At 42.7% G+C, this 18767-nt stretch overlaps 1 protein-coding gene across 6 annotated transcripts in view; it reads left to right on the top strand.

The window, feature by feature from the left end:
• Positions 1–8897: 8897 nt before the first annotated feature.
• The window catches only part of LOC134352285 (protein spire homolog 1-like), a 210149-nt gene continuing 200279 nt past the window's right edge, over positions 8898–18767 (top strand). For 4 of the 6 annotated variants that reach the window (XM_063059609.1, XM_063059593.1, XM_063059601.1 and 1 more), the window contains exon 1: positions 8899–9393. In XM_063059609.1, the coding sequence (XP_062915679.1) occupies positions 9126–9393 (268 nt within the window). In that variant the 5' untranslated portion in view covers positions 8899–9125. Of the gene's footprint in view, positions 9394–18767 lie in introns of all 6 variants that reach the window. The other 2 variants (XM_063059585.1, XM_063059606.1) reach the window with 2 other exon arrangements.

Genomic DNA, 18767 nt, shown 5'->3' with positions numbered 1-18767 from the left:
GTTGGCAATGATAATACACAGAACTAGGGTAATAGGAATCAACCAAGCTCTATAGGAATCAACCAAGGGTAAAATGATCAGTCTCAAGTGATGCAGAGTTCAGTTCAGCTTAGTACAGTTTGCAGTAATCGCTGTTGTGCCATTGGAGAGAGATAGAGATATGCAAATCTGATTCAGCAGACCTTTGATGTTCTTCGCAGTTGGCTTTCGGGCGGACCCTTTTTTATGTCTTCTGTTGTCACCGACTGTGACCCCTCCACTCCGGATACAACCGTTCTTCCGCGGTGAAGCTGGCACCCAGGCAAGGGTGGACACACAAACCAGGTTCCCGCCGATCGTACCCTTTCACCCTGTGCATCTATGGTCGGTTCCCGCGACCAGACCTCCAAACTCCCACCAATTTGTGGGGGCACACCGCTCTTCCAGGGTCTCGTTATCTCATGATCTCGTGGTGTGTGTTGTGCCTTCGTGAACCTGTTCTTTTTATCCCCCTGCTGGGGTATTGCCTGTCCATCAAACTTCAAACAGTTCAGGTTCAAAGCAACCGGTCTGTCAATATTCTGAAATGTGTTTCTTGCTCGTTAATCTCTCTCTTCTCTCTTATTAGCATTTTGAATGTTTCCCCATTGTCTCTCTTATCTCTCTCATCAGCATCAATCTTCTGATAACTTGGTTTGTCATCACAATGGAGAAGATCCTGAGAAGCAGGATTTATGATTAGTCAGCATGGCTTTGTGAAAGGCAGATCATGCCTTACGAGCCTGATTGAATTTTTTGAGGATGTGACTAAATACATTGATGAATGTAGAGCAGTAGATGTAGTGTATATGGATTTCAACAAGGCATTTGACAAGGTACCCCATGCAAGGCTTTTTGAGAAAGTAGGGATTCAAGGGGAAATTGCTTTGTGGGTCTGGAAGTGGCTTGCCCACAAAAGGCAAAGTGTGGTTGTAGACGGATCATATTCTGCATGGAGGTCGGTGACCAGTGGTGTGCCTCAGGGACCTGTTCTGGTACCCCTACTCTTTGTGATTTTTATAAATGACCTGATGAGGAAGTGGAGGGATGGGTTAGTAAATTTGCTGATGATACAAAGGTTGGGGTGTTGTGGATAGTGTGGAGGGCTGTCAGAGGTTACAGCAGGACATTGATAGGATGCAAAAATGGACTGAGGAGTGGCAGATGGAGTTCAACCCAGATAAGTGTGAGGTGGTTCATTTTGGTAGGTCAAATATGATGACAGAATATCATATTACTGGTAAGACTCTTGGCAGTGTGGAGGATCAGAGGGATCTTGGGGTCCTATTCCATAGGACACTCAAGGCTGCTGCGCAGGTTGGCTCTGTGGTTAAGAAAGCATACGATGTATTGGCCTTCATCAATCATGGGACTGAGTTTAGGAGCCGAGAGGTAATGTTGCAGCTATATAGGACCCTGGTCAGACCCCACTTGGAGTACTGTGCTCAGTTCTGGTCACCTCACTATAGGAAGGATGTGGAAACCATAGAAAGGGTACGGAAAGGATTTACAAGGATGTTGCCTGGATTGGGGAGCATGCCTTATGAGATTAGGTTGAGTGAACTTGGCCTTTTTTCCTTGGAGAGACGGAGGATGAGAGGTGACCTGATAGAGGTGTGTAAGATGATGAGAGGTATTGATCGTGTGGATAGTCAGAGGCTTTTTCCCAGGGCTGAACTGGCTGCCACAAGAGGGTATAGTTTTAAGGTGCTTGGAAGTAGGTACAGAGGAGATGTCAGGGGTAAGTTTTTTATGCAGAGTGGTGAGTGCGTGGAATGGGCTGCAAGTGACTGTGGTGGAGGCAGATACGATAGGTCTTTGAAGAGACTCCTGGACAGGTATATGGAGCTCAGAAAAATAAAGGACTATGGGTAACCCTAAGTAATTTCTCAGGTAGGGACATGTTCGGCACAGCTTTGTGGACCGAAGGGCCTGTATTGTGCTGTATTTCTATGTTTTCTATGTTTCTATTCAGGAGACTGAAAGGTTGAATAACAGGACCAGCTATGTGATGAACTTGTCGGCGTCTTGTTTGACAAGTTTTAGGTATTGGTAGCAAATATTGAAGAGAGATGACTGCTCTCCAAAAATGCTTCTTAGCTTTTGGACAGTTTCGTCAAATGATAGGTCACACAGGTTCTTAGGCAGAATGAAGTTGAAATAATGCTCATCTTCAGCAGTTCCCAATTTTTGGGGCAAAGTGCGTGTCTTCCACAAGTCGCCTGTACTGGCAAACTTGGTTTGGAAAATATCTTCGTAACATTTAAATCATGATTCAAATGTAATTCCTGAAGCGGTATCAAACTGGAAATTGGTAATGGATGTAACAACTGACTGACAAGAGTTCTGTTCAGTGCTTGGCACCGACATCATTGGATTCATTGACAACTTGCTGGTCAAGGTTTTGATTAGCTTCAGCTGAGCCACCTTAATTCGAACTTGCTGCTGTTGTAGAATTGCGGGTAAGTCTTCTGCTGAAATTGCTCAACATAATACAGCACCTCTTCGCCAATTTATTGTGTTTGCTTGCCTACAATGACTGATGAGACCCAAAGCTGGGAGATAAGATGAAGCCGGAACTCAAAATACTCCTCTATTCAGTAAAATCACAATATCTCAAACTCAAAATAAAACTATACATTCCAAAGCATGACTATTGAAATGGGGTGGCGAAGTGAAGATGTGTCTCTACCAAAGGAGATGTAAGGCGTTCCTTCCCTCTGCTAGTCTGCAGGTCACACTTGGGCAAGGCGTTTCACCTGCTTGGACCCAAACCCCCACCCCCAACCCCCAATCAGGGTCACATGGAGCCATGGGAGCAAGTAGTGGATATTTGTATGAACAGTTAGTGCTCATATAAGCCCTGGTTATACAACCACTGATGCCAGGCCGACAACATCTGTCTTGTAAAGACATTGTCTAGAAGAAGGCAATGGCAGACCACTTATGTAGAAAACTTTGGCAAGAACAATAATGGTCATGGAAAGTCTGATCACCCATGCCATGCGACATGACACATAACAAACAAACCCAAAGAATATTCAAGACTTTGATTGGAATAACCATTAGTTGGTGACATCAGCCTAGGATTGGTTGTCAGCTGACCAATAGGCATCAGTTGTTTTGACTCACCTTAACAGGAAACCATATCGACTTTGTCCTAGTTTATCATGTGTCTCCAAGTACCTTGAAAACTCATCCTTAATAATGGACTCCAACACCTCAACCACTGATGTCAGGCTAACTAACCTATAATTTTCTTACTTCTACCTCTCTCCCTTCTTAAAGAGTGGAGTGATATTTCCAATTTTTCAGTTCTCCAGAAGCTTTTCAGAATCTAGTAATTCTTGAAACATCATTACTCATGCCTCCACAATCTCTTCAGCTACCTCTTTCAGAACCTTAGGGTGTAGACCATCTAGCCCAGGTGACTTATCTACCTTCAGATCTAACAGTTTCTGCAGCATCTTCTCCTTAGCAACTACAGTCACTTCTGTCCCGACATTTTTAGAATTTCTTCCAGTGAAGAATGATGCAAAATTAAATTTGTCTACCATTTTTTATTCCATCATTACTACCTTTCTAGTGTCATATTCCAGCAGTCTGATATCCACTCTCACATCTCTTTTATTCTTTATGTATCCGAAAAAACTTTTGATATGTTCTTTGATATTATTGGCTGGCTTACCTTCATATTTCATCTTTTCTTTCTTTTTGGCTTTTTCAGTTGCCTTTTGTTGGTTTTTAAAAAGCTTCCCTATCCTCTACCTTCCCACTAATTTTTGTGATATTATACGCCCTCTCTTTTGCTTTTATGCTGTCTTTGATTTGTCAGCCACGGTTAAATCATCCTCCCTTTGGAATACTACTTATTCTTTGGTATCTATCCTGCGGCTTCAGAATTGCTCCCAGAAACTCCTGTCATTGCTCAACTGCCATCATCCCTGCTGGTGTCCCTTTCCAATCAATTTTGGCCAATTCTCTCTTATGCCTCTTTAATTCCCCATATTCCACTGCAGTAATGATACATCTGACTTTAGCTTCTCCTTCTCAGATTCCAGGATGAATTATATCATTTTATGATCACTGCCTCCTCAAGGTTCCTTTACCTTAAGGTCCCTAAACAAATCTGGTTCATTACACAACATTCAATCCAGAATTGCCTTTTCCCTGGTGGGCTCAATCACAAGCTACTCTAAAAAGCTATCTTGTAGACATTCTATTATTCAAGGAACAGATTTGTTATTGTTTATTTATGGGATCCTGCTGTGTATTAATTGAGTTCCACTTTTCCTATGTTAGAACAGTGATCACATGAAATCTTCTTCATTAGGCCTAACTTTCAGAGTTATGCAGCAATGAAATGAGCCCTTTGGCCTAACTGGCTCATGCCAACCAAGATTCTCATCCCATTTGTCTGTGCTTGACCTGTGTCCCTTTAAACCTTTCCTATCCATGTACCTGTCCAAATGTCTTTTAAATTTTGTTATTATGCTTGCCTCAACCACTTTCTCTAGCAGCACGTTCCATAAAAACACCACCCTCAGTGTATAAAAGTTGCATCTCAGGTACCTATTAAATGTTTCCTCTTTCAACTTAGACCTATACCCTCTAGCCTTGATTCCACAGCCCTGTGAAAAAAAAGACTGTGCACATTCTCCCTATCTGTGTCTCTCATATGTTCCACACTTCCATAAGGTTACCCCCCATTCTCCAACATTTGAAGGAGTAAAGTCCTAACTTGCACAATCTCTCCCAATAACTCAGTTCCTCAAGTACTGGCAATGTAGAGTCATGGGGTTACAGAACACTTCTTCATAGATCTTTCCCGTACTCTTTCCAGTGGCATCTTTCCTTTAGCAGGATAACCAAAACTCTACACAATAGTCCAAGTGAGGCCTCACCATCGGAAGCTGCAGGGAATACTCTGCAGATCAGCCAGTTTCTGGGGAGAGAGAAATATGTCAGTAATCATTGGTTGTAAAACGGCTTGAGGTGAGCTAACATTGTGATAAAGTGTTGTAGAAAGGAAAGCTTTTTTTCTTAACCATGTTTCATGTTTCCTCAGGGGTGTGTGCTTAGCCCACTGCTCTACTCTGTCTATACCCATGACTGTGTGGCTAGGCATTGCTCAAATACCATCGATAAATTTGCTGACGATACAACCATTGTTGGTAGAATCTCAGGAGGTGACGAGAGGGTGTACAGGAGTGAGATACGCCAACTAGTGGAGTGGTGTTGCAGCAACAACCTAGCACTCAACGTCAGTAAACCGAAAGAGCTGATTGTGAACTTCAGGAAGGGTAAGATGAAGGAACACATACCAATCCTCATAGAGGGATCAGAAGTGGAGAGAGTGAGAAGTTTCAAGTTCCTGGGTGTCAAGATCTCTGAGGTTCTAACCTAGTCCCAGTTATAAAGAAGGCAAGACAGTGACTATACTTCATTCGGAGTCTGAAGAGATTTGGCACGTCAACAAATACACTCAAAAACTTCTATAGATGTACCGTGGAGAGCATTCTGACAGACTGCATCACTGTCTGGAATGGTGGGGTGGGGAAGCTACTGCACAGGGCCAAAAGAAGCTGCAGAGGGTTGTAAATCTAGTCAGCTCCATTTTGGGCACTAGCCTACAAAGTACCCAGGACATCTTTAGGAAGTGGTGTCTCAGAAAGGCAGTATCCATTATTGAGGACCTCCAGCACCCAGGGCATGACCTTTTCTCACTGTTACCATCAGGTAGGAGGTACAGAAACTTGAAGGCACACACTCAGCGATTTAGGAACTTCTTCCCCTCTGCCATCCGATTCCTAAATGGACATTGGAGCTTTGGACACTACCTCACTTTTTTTAATATACAGTATTTCTGTTTATGCACATTAAAAAAAATCCATTCAAGATACGTAATTGATTTACTTGTTTATTTGTTATGTTTTATTTCTTTTGTCTCTCTGCAAGATTATGTATTGCATTGAACTGCTGCTGCTAAATTATCAAATTTCACGTCACATGCCGGTGATAATAAACCTGATTCTGATGCACTTCAACTGATTGCATTGACTGCAATTTTGCCCTGTCGTCTGTCTGTCCTTCCTAACAGTCTCACTGCACATGCATCTACTTGTATACCAACTGCCTGTCCATCCTGACCGTCTCACTGCACATGCATCTACTTCTATACCAACTGCTTTGTCCTCAGCCCTGTCATTCCAGTTTCTGTCCCTCTGCCAGATTAGTTTAAACCCTCCTTAACAGCCCTAGCAAACCTGCCCACAAGGATTTTGGTCCCCCTTGAGTTCAGGTGTAACCCATCCTTTTTGTATAAGTCATACATTCCCTAGTAGAGATTCCAATGATCCAGAAATCTGCAACCCTGCCCTCTGCACCACACATTCATCTGCCATATCAACCTATTTTTACTGTCACTGCCTCATGGCACAGGCAATAATCCGGAAATGACTACCCTGGAGGTCCTGCTTTTCAGCTTTCTCCCTAACTCGCTATATTGTCTCTTTAGGACCTCATCTCTCTTCCTACCTATGTCATTGGTACCAATATGTACTATGACTTCCAGCTGTTCACCCTCCTGCTTAGAATGCTGTGGACTCAATCTGGGACATCTCTGACCCTGGCTCATGGGAGGTCACATACCATCCAGGTATCTCGTTCATGTCCACAGAATCTCCTGTTTGCTCCTCTGACTATGGAATCCCCTGTTACTACCCTACTCCTCTTCTCCTCCCTTCCCTTGTGAGCCGCAGAGCCAGACTCAGTGCCAGAGGCCCGGTTGCAGCGGCTTCCCCTTGGTAGGTCTTTCCCCATCGCCCCCTCCCCCATCAGCAATATCCAAACAATATGGTTAATATTGAGGGGAATGGCCACAAGGGTACTCTGCACTGGCTGTCTATTCCCTTTCCCTCTCCTGAGTCACCCAGGTAACTGCCTCTTGCAACTTAGGGGTGACTGCCTTCTTGTCGCTACCACCTATTGCCTCTTCTTTCTCCCATATGAGCCGAAGGTCATCCAGCTTCAGTTTTTGTTCCTTAATGTGGTCTTTAAGGAACTGTAACTTGATCCACTTTGTACAGATATAGTTATCAGGGAAAATGGAGGTCTCACAGAATTCGCACATCTCACATGAAGAGCATATCACTAACCTTGAATACATTGTCACTGCAATAATTATGTATTAATAGGCAAAGAAAATGGGGAAAAAATCTTCGGCTCTGCTTGTTCTTGCCTAAGCCCATTGAGCCAAAGCCTGACTTGTAATGAGCTCTTTGGGCTTGTGCGGAGAGCTGGAGAGCATTGAGCTCTGAAGTTTTTAGAGCACCTGAATTGGTCAATTGTTTAACAAGAGTTTTTAATTGTTTCGACTTTCTTGTGCTTTTCTCGAGTGACTCACTCTTGTAATGCAGTATCCTGGCGCTTTCTGTTTAAACTTGTTAAGTTTATTTTGATTGACCTGGGGATTCCATGTAACTTGTATTATTTAAGTAGATGCCCAATTAGCGCTAATCACAGAGTCCTAGTTTTGAGAATGTTACGTCTCAAGGTGCCGTTCAGCCAAACCACTGATATTCTGTTGAAATTCTTATGAATCAACTCAGGTCACTGTCTCTACATCAGAATCTGTCATTCTCCTGCACTTGGGTTCCAATGTTGCCTGCGCACATTGTGATGCTGACCACTCTAACCCTGCCCCACTCACACAATAGTCACTCTACTTAAACCTCACTTCTTTTTATTGGCTCACTCCAAACACGACTTGTTGTTTTTAAATAACTACCACACTTCTCAGATCCCACACTCTCACTTGCTGCTTTGAAGTATGACCAATCCAAACTGACTGGGATCTGTTAACAAGGAAATTGAGAATCCAGTTGTACAAGGAGATATTGAGGCCAAGGTCTTGGAGCTTATTGATTAGTTTTGAAGGAAAGATAATGTTGATTGTAGAGCTGTAGTCAATGGAGAACATCCTGATTTATGCATCTTCAATGTACAGATTTTCCAAGGTAGATTGAAGAGCCAGTGAAACGGCATCTGCTGGGGACCTGTTGTGATGGTAGGCTAATTGAAATGGATCCAATCATTATATGTAACTCCAGAACCTCTTCTAGCTGCGAGTTCCAGATATCAACCACTCTGTGTCAAAAAAAAACTTTACCCTGGAATCACCTTTAAAATTTGTTCCTTTCCTGTTAAACCTATGCCCTCTTGTTTTGGTATCCCTACTATGGGGGAAAAGATTCTGACAATCTAATTTATCAATGTCTCATAAATTTGTAGCATCTCAAATAATGATAAATTGAAGTACAAGGAAGGAGATAGAAAGTTTAGTGACATGTTGTCATGACAACAACCTTCCCCTCATTGTCAACAAAAGAGCTGGTCATTGACTTCAGGTGCAATGATGCTGTCTATATCACTGCTGTTGAAGTTGAAAGCTTCAAGTTCCTTGAACATCACCAACGGCCTGTCCCGGTCCAACTATGTTGATATCATGACCAAGAAAGCTCACCAACACTTCATCTTCCTCAGGAGGCTAAAGAAATCTGGCATGTTCCCATTGACTCTTTACCAATTTTTCAGGAATGGGACTTGAAATTACAAAAAAAAATATGTTCCACCCACTGAGGTGCAATTTATAAGTGACTGATGAAATAATACAATAAATGATGCAAAGCAGTGAAAACGGTGTTAGAAATGATAAATGCAGCAAAAGATGCAAAGCAGAGGTTATCCTTGTGTATCCCAGTTAGATAATATAACAACTCATTTTGGGTGAATATTGCAAATCTAGACAGAATTGTAACGTGACATAAAGAATGTAGCAAATGACGCAACGCAGCAAAGCAGACGGGCGTTTGGACCATGTAGCAGGAACTGGCTCTCTCCCAGCAATGAGGAACGAGTCATATGATTGGATTCAATAAGAAACCGCTGAAAGAGGCTGGAGCGTCTATGAGAGGGAGAGGATATGGCAGCGTGGCGGTGATGCTGATGGCGCGGCCGGAGAAGATGCTTTTGGTTTTATTCCTCCGGATGATTTAGCCTTGGATCCGGTGGTTCCAGTCGCCCTTCGGACACGCTGCTGCAGCGAGATGGCGGAGCGAGGAGAAGAGAGCCCAGCGGCCGAACCCGAGCCGCAGGAGCTATCGCTGGAGCAGATCCTCCGGCTATATAACCAGCCGCTGAACGAGGAGCAGGCGTGGGCCGTCTGTTACCAGTGCTGCTGCACCCTCCGGAGGCACCGGCAGCCCCCCGCCGACGCACCGAACGCTCAGGGCCACCGGTTCTGGGGCAGGCTGAACGGGGCCAGCGCTGTACTTCTGCACCGAGACGGCAACATCAGCATCCGCACCGATTCAGGTAGGAAATAACCCCCGCAATAATAATAATAATAATAATCATAGAGAGACCGAGACAAAAACAGATTGACTGACAGAGGGCAGCGCGTTGACACAAACAACCCATTATACACCGCTGTGTGGTAATACATTAATAAATCATTCCCGGGAGCCGCAATAAGACTGGATTTAAAAACAATCACGACAGAAATGTTGCAAGTTAGGATCACCTTTGCAATGATTCTGCACACTCTCACTACACGTTCTAATTGGCGAGTGATTGACGGCGTTTCTGCAATCAATTGCAAATGTTTAAAAGGTAGAGAAGACAAGGTTTTGAAAAGCGAGGCTGTCAGTGAGGAGAGGCTTCCGAAATTTTGACAGGGTGTCTAGCTGGGCGAGGTAGATGAAATTTAAAACAAATGCAGACACGTATTCCTTTTGAGGGTGAAAGCGGCTCAAAGGATAAACAACTCGGAATAAATAGGCCTGGGGGAGAGTCTAGAGGCAGGCAGGCAGTCAGCTTCAATCTAACACCTAGATTATCAGTAAAACAGCAAAATAAGTTAACGTGAGAGGGGCGAGAACGGTACAGTGTGTGTGTTAATTTACAAACACACGTTTCATTTCATGGGGGGGGGGGCGATCGACAGATTAATCAGCTATCCTTCCAGATAACGACATCCCTTGCGTATTATGGACAAAGCCATTCAATTTCCTGGCGAGAAGGGACAGAATTCGGCATTAGGACACCCTTGAAACACTGGAATTTCCTTTTAATAAAATTAGTATTTGGCTTAGTTAGTTAACAGTGTTACTGACAGTGGGCCACTAAGTGGGAAGAAGTACTTCCAGCCCATGTTTTGTTGGTTTTTATTCCATTCACAGGCTGGTCAGCATTTGTTACCCATCAAGAAGCTGAGCCAAGACTATGTTGTGAGGGTGTCAATGTAGTCTATTATTGTGAGGGTCAATTTAGCCTATTGTTGTTGTATCACCCAAACAACCATTTCTCCTCCCACCAACTTTGCCACCCTCACCATCCTTCAATCTGTTTGTTCTCTATCTGTATGAAACCTGGCTGGTTAATGCTTGCAGGCTGGAAGTCGTCTTGTCGTTCCAGATCCCATACTGTCAAAAGTTCTGCTTGAGGACCAATCTGCTCTTTTGCATGGACTTGGAGCATTTTGCATTAATATTTGAAGAATATCTTGGGACTTACCCCAATGTCAATACAACTGTTAATCACTCTTCTAACATATTCGACCCTGTCGTGTTTCTCTTCTTGCTGGAGCGTGATGTGTATAAGTTTGCAGCCATGTGTCCAATATTTCAATAGTGACTGAACTCCAGGGGTGCATCTTTGGCTATGAAACATTTTGCGGCTTTCTGAAAGGTGCTGCAGAAATACTTGTCTTCCATTACCATCTGAATAGATAACAATCTATCATCTCTCTCCTTTCCAGCAGGTAAATTATTATTCTGTAAAGTGACTTTACCTGATGGTTTTGGATATGTCTCAGAGGTGACTGTGACTTTTGTCCATAAATATTGGGTTGGATTTGTATCACCTAACCAAGTATTAGCATGTTCTGGTGCAATCTGGTATATGTGTTGTGTTCTCATAGTAGCAGCTTTGTACCAACTGAGTCCTGAAACTTGTAAAATGTGCCTTTTGTTTCGGGTAGCTCACTTTGCCTGTCTGTGAGTAGGAGCAAACTAGAGTTAGATTCCTGTGTTTTTGTACTCAATCGTGATAATTTAATTCAGGTCTACTAATGCTCTCTGAAGAATCAGAGGAAAATAATTTTGCATTGGTATAGTAACTTTCCTTCATCGTCTGGGCACTTGCAGCTGATGAGTTCCTTTCTTGAAACGTAGTTATTTTACAGAGGACATAGCTATCAGTTGTGTCCACAGCAAGGTCTCATAATGCTCATTAGAAATATCCAGGTATTTGAGGTACTTTTTTTAATCCAGAAATGCAGAAATCTTCTGGAAAATCTTTTTATAAAAAAAACATCGAGTTTGTGCCACACCCTGCTGTAGAATTTGAAATATTTTGGGCTGGGTAATATTCTGTGTTTGCAGTGATGGCAATTGGCTTTGCCTGGTGATGCAATCTGGGGAAACTGCAACATCTATAATTTCTGACATACTCAATTTAACAAACAAAATATGAGACACTTGGTTGAGTTTTTGATGTTGATGTCAGCTGTATCCACTAGCCAGACTTGTAAAATCACCTCTAAGTGTTTTAATGAGAGACATGAAGTATGAAGACCTCTTGTTTTGCTCTTGTGTTATTTCTTAGGGAGTGAGACAGACTTGCCAAGAGCTTCCTAGGGCTTGTTTACTGGAACTGTGCTGAATTAAAAGTGTAAGAATAGCCTGAGCTGACTAGCTATTGAATTTATTTTCCTTCACTCCCTTTGAGAGAAAATACTTGGGACTTTTTAAAACTTTGGTAAAACTGAACATACCTGCTGACTCCCAAGAACAATGCCAGATAAGATGTGTTTTGGTTATTGATTCAGTGACTGTGATCATATTTCTGATGATTAGTTTTGCTGATATACCTGAGAACTACTCTGCTAGATTTATAACAAAATAACTTCCTTTTTTTAAACCCCCGAATGCGCACGTCAGTACAGTTGTTAAATTGTGGCAACTGTAAGATTATGCCATCCTGAATTGAAGGTATTTTTAAATCCTCCATGTTGCTTTTGAAGATTTGTACCTCCTGAAGGCCACTTAAGCCTGCCTGTGCCTGATGTCTGTTTGGTGTAGTATGGATATCCTACTGGACATTTGCTCAGCTGTTTTGAATGCTTAGTTGAAGATGCAAAATGACTAAGGAAATTGCATCTTGGAGATTAGATTAGACAAAAGTTAACAACCAAAATCCCTAAAATCTTGATGAAGGATTGGAGTTGAAGTCTCAAAGCAAAAAAGAGAGGTGTAGAAACACTGAATTCTGTAGGAAGGGAATGCCAGAGATTGAACACTGGATTCCTTAATGCACGGTCACCAACATTGGGTAAAGCAAAAACAGGCTGCACAAGTCAAGAATTAGAGGAACTCTTTCAAGTCTGCTTGGCTGAAAGAGGAGATGTGGAAGGGTGAGAAGTGACTTGCATACTGGTTGAAAATTTTAACATGGTGCCTTCCAGAAAACAAGTGTTACCAACTTTCCTTCTAAACAGTCATAAACTCGATTCAGTAGAGTAAAGGAAGTTACAGAGATGGTGGAGGGAGAGCTTGAGAAGAAGTTGAACAATAAGAATTTAAAACTGGACAATTAAGCTTATTCAGTGAATGGGAAGAATTTAAGTGTCAGAATTGTGGATGACCTGGAGTTCATTGTTGTAGGGTCAACTTGAAAGTTGTAACAATGACTTGTATAGGATTTAATGTCATCTCCAGTACCACCCTGGTGAATGTAAGACCTTGATGTTCTCATTACAATGGTGAGCCAGCTCTAAAACCGAAACTCAGTGAACTTTATTGTAGCTCATTCCTTTATATAAATTTACTATTCTGTAAGCTTGTTTATACTATTTATTAAATGGGATAATATTTTGAGGGGTTCTCCAGTGGTACTGTGAACCATAGAACCAGTCCTTATTTTGGAAGTAAGTTGACATTTAAATGAGTAGTAAACTAGTTTGGAAACTTGGAGGATGAGAAAATCTGCAGATGCTGGAAACCCAAGCAACACACAAAATGCTGGATGAACTCAGCAGGCCAGGCAGCATCTATGGAAAAGAGTAAGCAGTTGACTTTTGGGCTGAGACTCTTCATCAGGACTGGGGAAAAAAGATGAGAACTTAGAGCAAGACAGTGGGGGGGGGGAGGGGAGGAAGAAGTACAAAGTGGTAGGTGATAGGTGAAACAGAGAGGAGAGGGTGAAGTAAAGGGCTGGGAAGTTGATTGGTGAAAGATATATAGGACTGGAGTAGGGGGAATCTGACAGAGGGTAGAAGACCATGGAAGAAAGGGAAGGGGGAGGAGCACCAGAGGGAGGTGATGGGCAGGTAAGGAGATGAGGTGAGAGGGGGAAACAGGAATAGGGGAATTGTGAAGGGGGGGGTGGGCAATTACCAGAAGTTTTAGAAATTGTTGTTCATGCCATCAGATTGGAGGCTACCCAGTCTGAATATAAGGTGTTGCTCCTTCAACTTGAGTGTGGCCTCATCGCAGCAGTAAATATGTCTGAATGGGAAGTAGAATTGAAATGGGTGGCCACCAGGAGATCCTGCTTTTTTTAGTGGATAGAGCATAAGTGCTCGGTGAAGCAGTCTCCCAATCTACGTCAGGTCTTGCTGATATACAGGAGGTCACACCAAGAGCATCAGATACAGTAGTTGACCCCAACAGACTCAGGTGAAGTATCACCTCTCCTGGGAGGACTGTTTGGAGCTCTGAATGCTGTAAGGACAGGTATGGTACTTGTTTCGCTTGCAAGGATAAGTGCTAGGAGGGAGATCAGTGGAGAGAGCAAATGGACAAGGGTGTTGGGTAGGGGATGATCCCTGTGGAAAGTGGAATTTGGGAATGATGTGCTTGGTAGTGCATTTCACTCTATACTTCAATCTCCCTACACATCCCTCCTCTCACCTTGAACTTAACCCCTCTCACCTTAAATGCCTCTAGTATTAGACATTTCAACCTTGGGAAACAGACACTGGCTGCCTGCTCTAATTATGGCTTGGTTTGGGGTCAGGTAGGAAGCTGATACTGGGATCAACCGACCTCAGGAATGGTGCAACTCTACATGACCACTCAAAACCGTATTGACCGCTAACATTCCTGATCCTTGCCACAAAGTAAATAAGTGCTGAATGGGCAAACCTGTGGCAAAAGCAACTTAGTGTGCATAATAAAGACAATTTTTGAAGAAAACAAAAATGTGACAATTCATCCAATTGAAAATCACTAAGGTTTGTGAAGAGCAGAAAGGTTGCATAACTTCCTGAAAACACAAATGCTGAGAGTTAAAGCCAAAGCACCAAAATGTGTTATCTTATTTTTTTTGAAGTGTACAATAGAACTTGTAGAATAGTAAAATTGTACAAAGTAATGAGCTACATTGAAGTTAATTTGAGTTGAAGTTTAAGAGCTGGTTCAGCATTGTAGGAAGAACATTAAAGTCCTAGATTCAAGATGTTGTTGGAGAGAAAATAAAACCTACTACTCTGAAGAGAGGCTCAAGGCACATAGGGTGTTGTCACTATGGCAGAGAAGGTTGGATCTTTTAAAATTATGAAGGAATTTTGACACTCCTTTTTTGCAATGTTTAAACTGATCCTGGGGTGGTTGTGGAGAAATCTGTTCATGCAGAAGTTCCTTTTCATAGGGAATGTTTGAGGTATTGATTCCTTTTAATGAAAAAATTGTATAAAGTTGCTTAGTCTTATAATTGGTAATGTGGTAGCTTAAATTGCAAATGATTTTACTGTTGTTAAAGAAATTAGTTGTGAAAATCATGTCTGGGATGTTTTGAAGTCTGTAGCCTGTGGACTGTAAACTGTTCAGACTGGACATTGTTTGATTTCATCATATCCCTTTTTTTGATATGTTACCAATCTTTCTTCTTGGAATAACGTGCTAATAGGGCCTGGATCAATTGCTGGTCCATGCTGATTTAGTTTCTCAACTAAGTAGTGTTGAGTTTACACCAGCTATGGTGTATTGGTGTTGCAGGTAGACCAGAGAGTGAAGAAGCCTTTTGACCCATTGACCTTCGGTCAGGGTACTGAATATTAAAGTTGAGATATTGTGTTGCAGTTATACAGTATATTAGTGAGGCTGCATTTAGAATACTGTATCATGTTCAGTTTTGGTCACCCTGCTTTATGAAAGATGCCACTAAACTGAAGAGAGTGCAGAAGAGATTTACGAGGATATTGCTAGGAGTTTAGGGATTGAGTTATGGAGAGAGGTTGAAGAGGGTGGAATTTTACTCTTTGAAGTTTAGGAGAGTGAGAGATGAACTTTCAGAGGGATTTAAATTCCCTCCAGACCTGACAGGAAGGTCAGAGACTTTGGCCTGCACCCCGCCTTGTGCAGCTGGATCCTGGACTTCCTATCGGATCGCCGACAGGAGGTAAGGATGGGCTCCTTTGCTTCTGCTCCTCTGAATCCTCTGACTCTCAACACAGGTGACCCCCAGGGTTGTGTCCTGAGTCCCCTCCTCTACTCCCTTTACACCCACAACTGTGCTGCCACACACAGTTCCAATCTGCTGATCAAATTTGCAAATGAAATGACTTTGATTGGCCTTATTTCTAGCAGTGATGAGACAGCCTACAGAGGAAAGGTTGACACCCTGACACAGTGGTACCACGATAACAACCTCTCCCTCAATGTCCAAAAATCAAAAAGAGCTGATTGTGGATTACAGGACAGAGATGGGCTCGGTCTGATCAATATCAGTAGGTCTGCAGTTGAGAGGGTGAGTAGTTTCCAGTTCCTCAGTATACTCATCACTGAAGATCTCACCTGGACTGTACACATCAACTGTGTGGCAAATAAAGCACAGCAGCATCTCTTCCACCTCAGGCGACTGAAGAAGTTCGGCATGAGCCCCCAAATCCTGAAGATCTTCTACAGGGGCTGTAGAATCCTGACTGGCTGTATCACTGCCTGGTATGGGAACTGCGCCAACCTTGATTGCTAGGCACTGAAGAGAGTGGTACGGACAGCCGAGCGCATCTGTGGGTGTGAGTGTCCCTCCATTTAGGACATCTACAGCAGCAGGTGCATTAAGAAGGCCTGGTAGACCTGCAGGGACACCAGTAACCCCAACCATAAACTGTTTCAGCTGCTTCTGTCTGACAAATGCTTCCACAGCATTAAAGCCAGGACCAACAGACTAAGGGACAGCTTCTTTCTACAAGCCAATAGACTTATAAATTCACATGTTGTACATTGTGACAGAGTCATAACGCAAATATTTTTACTCTGTCATATTGTGGGATGGATGTAAGATTTAAATAAATTCACTTCACTTCAATTCAATTCCTTGATGGTGTGAATGCACCCAGCGTTGGGAGTCAAGAACTAAAGAACATAGGTTTAAGTTGAGAGGGGAGAGATTTAATAGGAACCTGAGGGAAGACATTTTCACCCAGTATGTTTGTGCAATAGGCTGCCAGAGGAAGTAATTGGGGTAGGTGCATTGACAACATTTAACATGCACTTCGACAAGTACATGAGTAGGAAAGGCTTATGTGGGCAAATGGGACTTGCCTAGATAGATATCTTGGTTTGTAAATGTAACTTTGCTGGATCAAATAGCGACAGCACAAAAAGATCGTTACTTATCTTTTCACCTGTTTATTTCTTCGAACTCAGCCGGCGAGTGAACTTAGACCCGACATCAGGGAGAGACCCTTTCTCATCTCCCCGGCGGTTCTACAAGTTCACTGCCCGATGTCAGAATTGTCAGAAGTTATAAGGCCACTGATACAAAAGAACAATCAGTTTGATAACCATTCCGATCAAGTCAATGGACTTTTGATACAGAGAACAATCAGTTTGATAACCATTCTGGTCAAGTCAATGGACTATCGATACAAAAGTACAATCAATTTGTTAGACACTCCAGCCACCTTAATTAAAGAAAAGAATGTCCTACCTGGTTTGCTGGAGCCACAACTTAATTACAAAGATAAGAATATCCGTCAAATTTATGCTTTAATTAAGAAAGGAATGTTCTGTCTAATTTCCATCAGGTACTGCCGTTTGTCAAAATCAAAAGGTGTGAAAAGCCCAGAGACATCTGATGTGGATCTGAGTGAACTTTAATCATCTTGCTCCAAAGAAGGCAGCTGTGAGACATTTTTCAAACACACTGCAGTCACAGACATAGTCAGTACTTCATTCATGGTTTACAGGGATCTTGAGAATCCCCCATTCCCTTAAACTTTATCAGGTTGGCATGGGCCAGTTGCACTGAAGGGTCTGCATCCATGCTGTGTAAATTTGACAATTCAACAGTTTTCAGATCAGCTATGTTCTCAATGTCTGCACATGGAATCATTGTGAACCATGAGGGGAGAGCTAAATGTCCCGGAAGCTATCACAGCGGAGGTCTACAAACTCAGCACCTCACAGGCGTGCACACATTAGGCCGCTCCATTATTCCCTGAACTATTCCTTGGAGAATCTATTACTACTTGTGTAGTGTGGGAGGTGAGCTTTGGGTTCAATGTAAAATCGTCATTCTTGGTTCTCTGTGGAAACTCTCATCACTGCGGCAGCTTTCTCCCAGAGTCTTGTAGCTAGTCGCTTTTTGCTTGTTCATTCATGAGTTGCAGATGTCACTAGCAGAGCTGTCATTTTTTTTTGTCCATCTCCATCTATTGAGTACAGCAGACGTCTGAGCCACTTCAATGGTGGGGGGGGGGGCGTGAGGGTGCCAGACACACACGGATCTGACAAAATAAAGGCACCAGGTTTCTCTCACACAGCGGGGAACTGTTTGGGTTTTTGCATCAGTCCGGTACTTGCATGACATACCCTACTGATACTAGATTATTACTCCAGATTAATTACTTTAATTTGAATTTCTGAGAGATATGAATGTGTTGCTGGGCTAACACTCTAGATCTGTGTGACAACACAGTGCACCACACGAGTATGTCTCTCACTAGATGCTGCTTGTCCTGCTGCGTATTTCAGCCTTTTCTGCTTTTATTCACTGAAGTGAGGTTCCTGTTGTATTGGTGGTGGTTGGGTCCATTAATAACCATCCTGCAATAGATCTTTGGATGTTTATACAAAGTTTGCATGACTCACTTAAGAGCAGAGACCTGAAGGGTACATGCAGAAAAGCTTTAAAGAGTTAGTCCAGTGTAAGCATAAAGATTAGGTTTTCATAGGATAATAGAATCATTTAGTGCAAAAATGGGTCATTTGGCCCATTGCATCCATGCCAACTGTGCCTATTTATGCTTCTACAATTTGCTCATATAAAGCCTATATCCCTTTATGCCTTTCTATCTAAATACCTGTACAACACACACAAAATGCTGGAGGAACTCAGCAGGCCCAGCAGCATCTATGGGAAAGAGTACAGTCAACGTTTTGGGCTGAGACCCTTCATCAGGACTGGAGAACTAATCTCTTTTTGTAACCACGGCCCTTTAGTCCAGGCAATATCCTGGTGAATCTCTTCTGCACTCTCTCAATTGCTAATCCAACCTTCCGGTAGTATGGTGACCAAAACTGTACACAATACTCCAAGTGTGATTTTATCAATATTTTGAACAGATACAACATGACATCACCGCCTGACCCACTGACTTTTTCAGTCTCTTGTGTCTCCAGGTTACTCTCGCTGCTGAACTGCTTTGATAGTTCGTCTAATGCTGTCATTGTGTCATCCCC

The sequence above is a fragment of the Mobula hypostoma genome, chromosome 1 (genome assembly GCF_963921235.1).
Source record: "Mobula hypostoma chromosome 1, sMobHyp1.1, whole genome shotgun sequence".
Taxonomy (NCBI): domain Eukaryota; kingdom Metazoa; phylum Chordata; class Chondrichthyes; order Myliobatiformes; family Myliobatidae; genus Mobula; species Mobula hypostoma.
The sequence above is the reverse complement of the archived record's forward strand: the minus strand, read 5'-3'. Positions and strand labels throughout refer to the sequence as shown.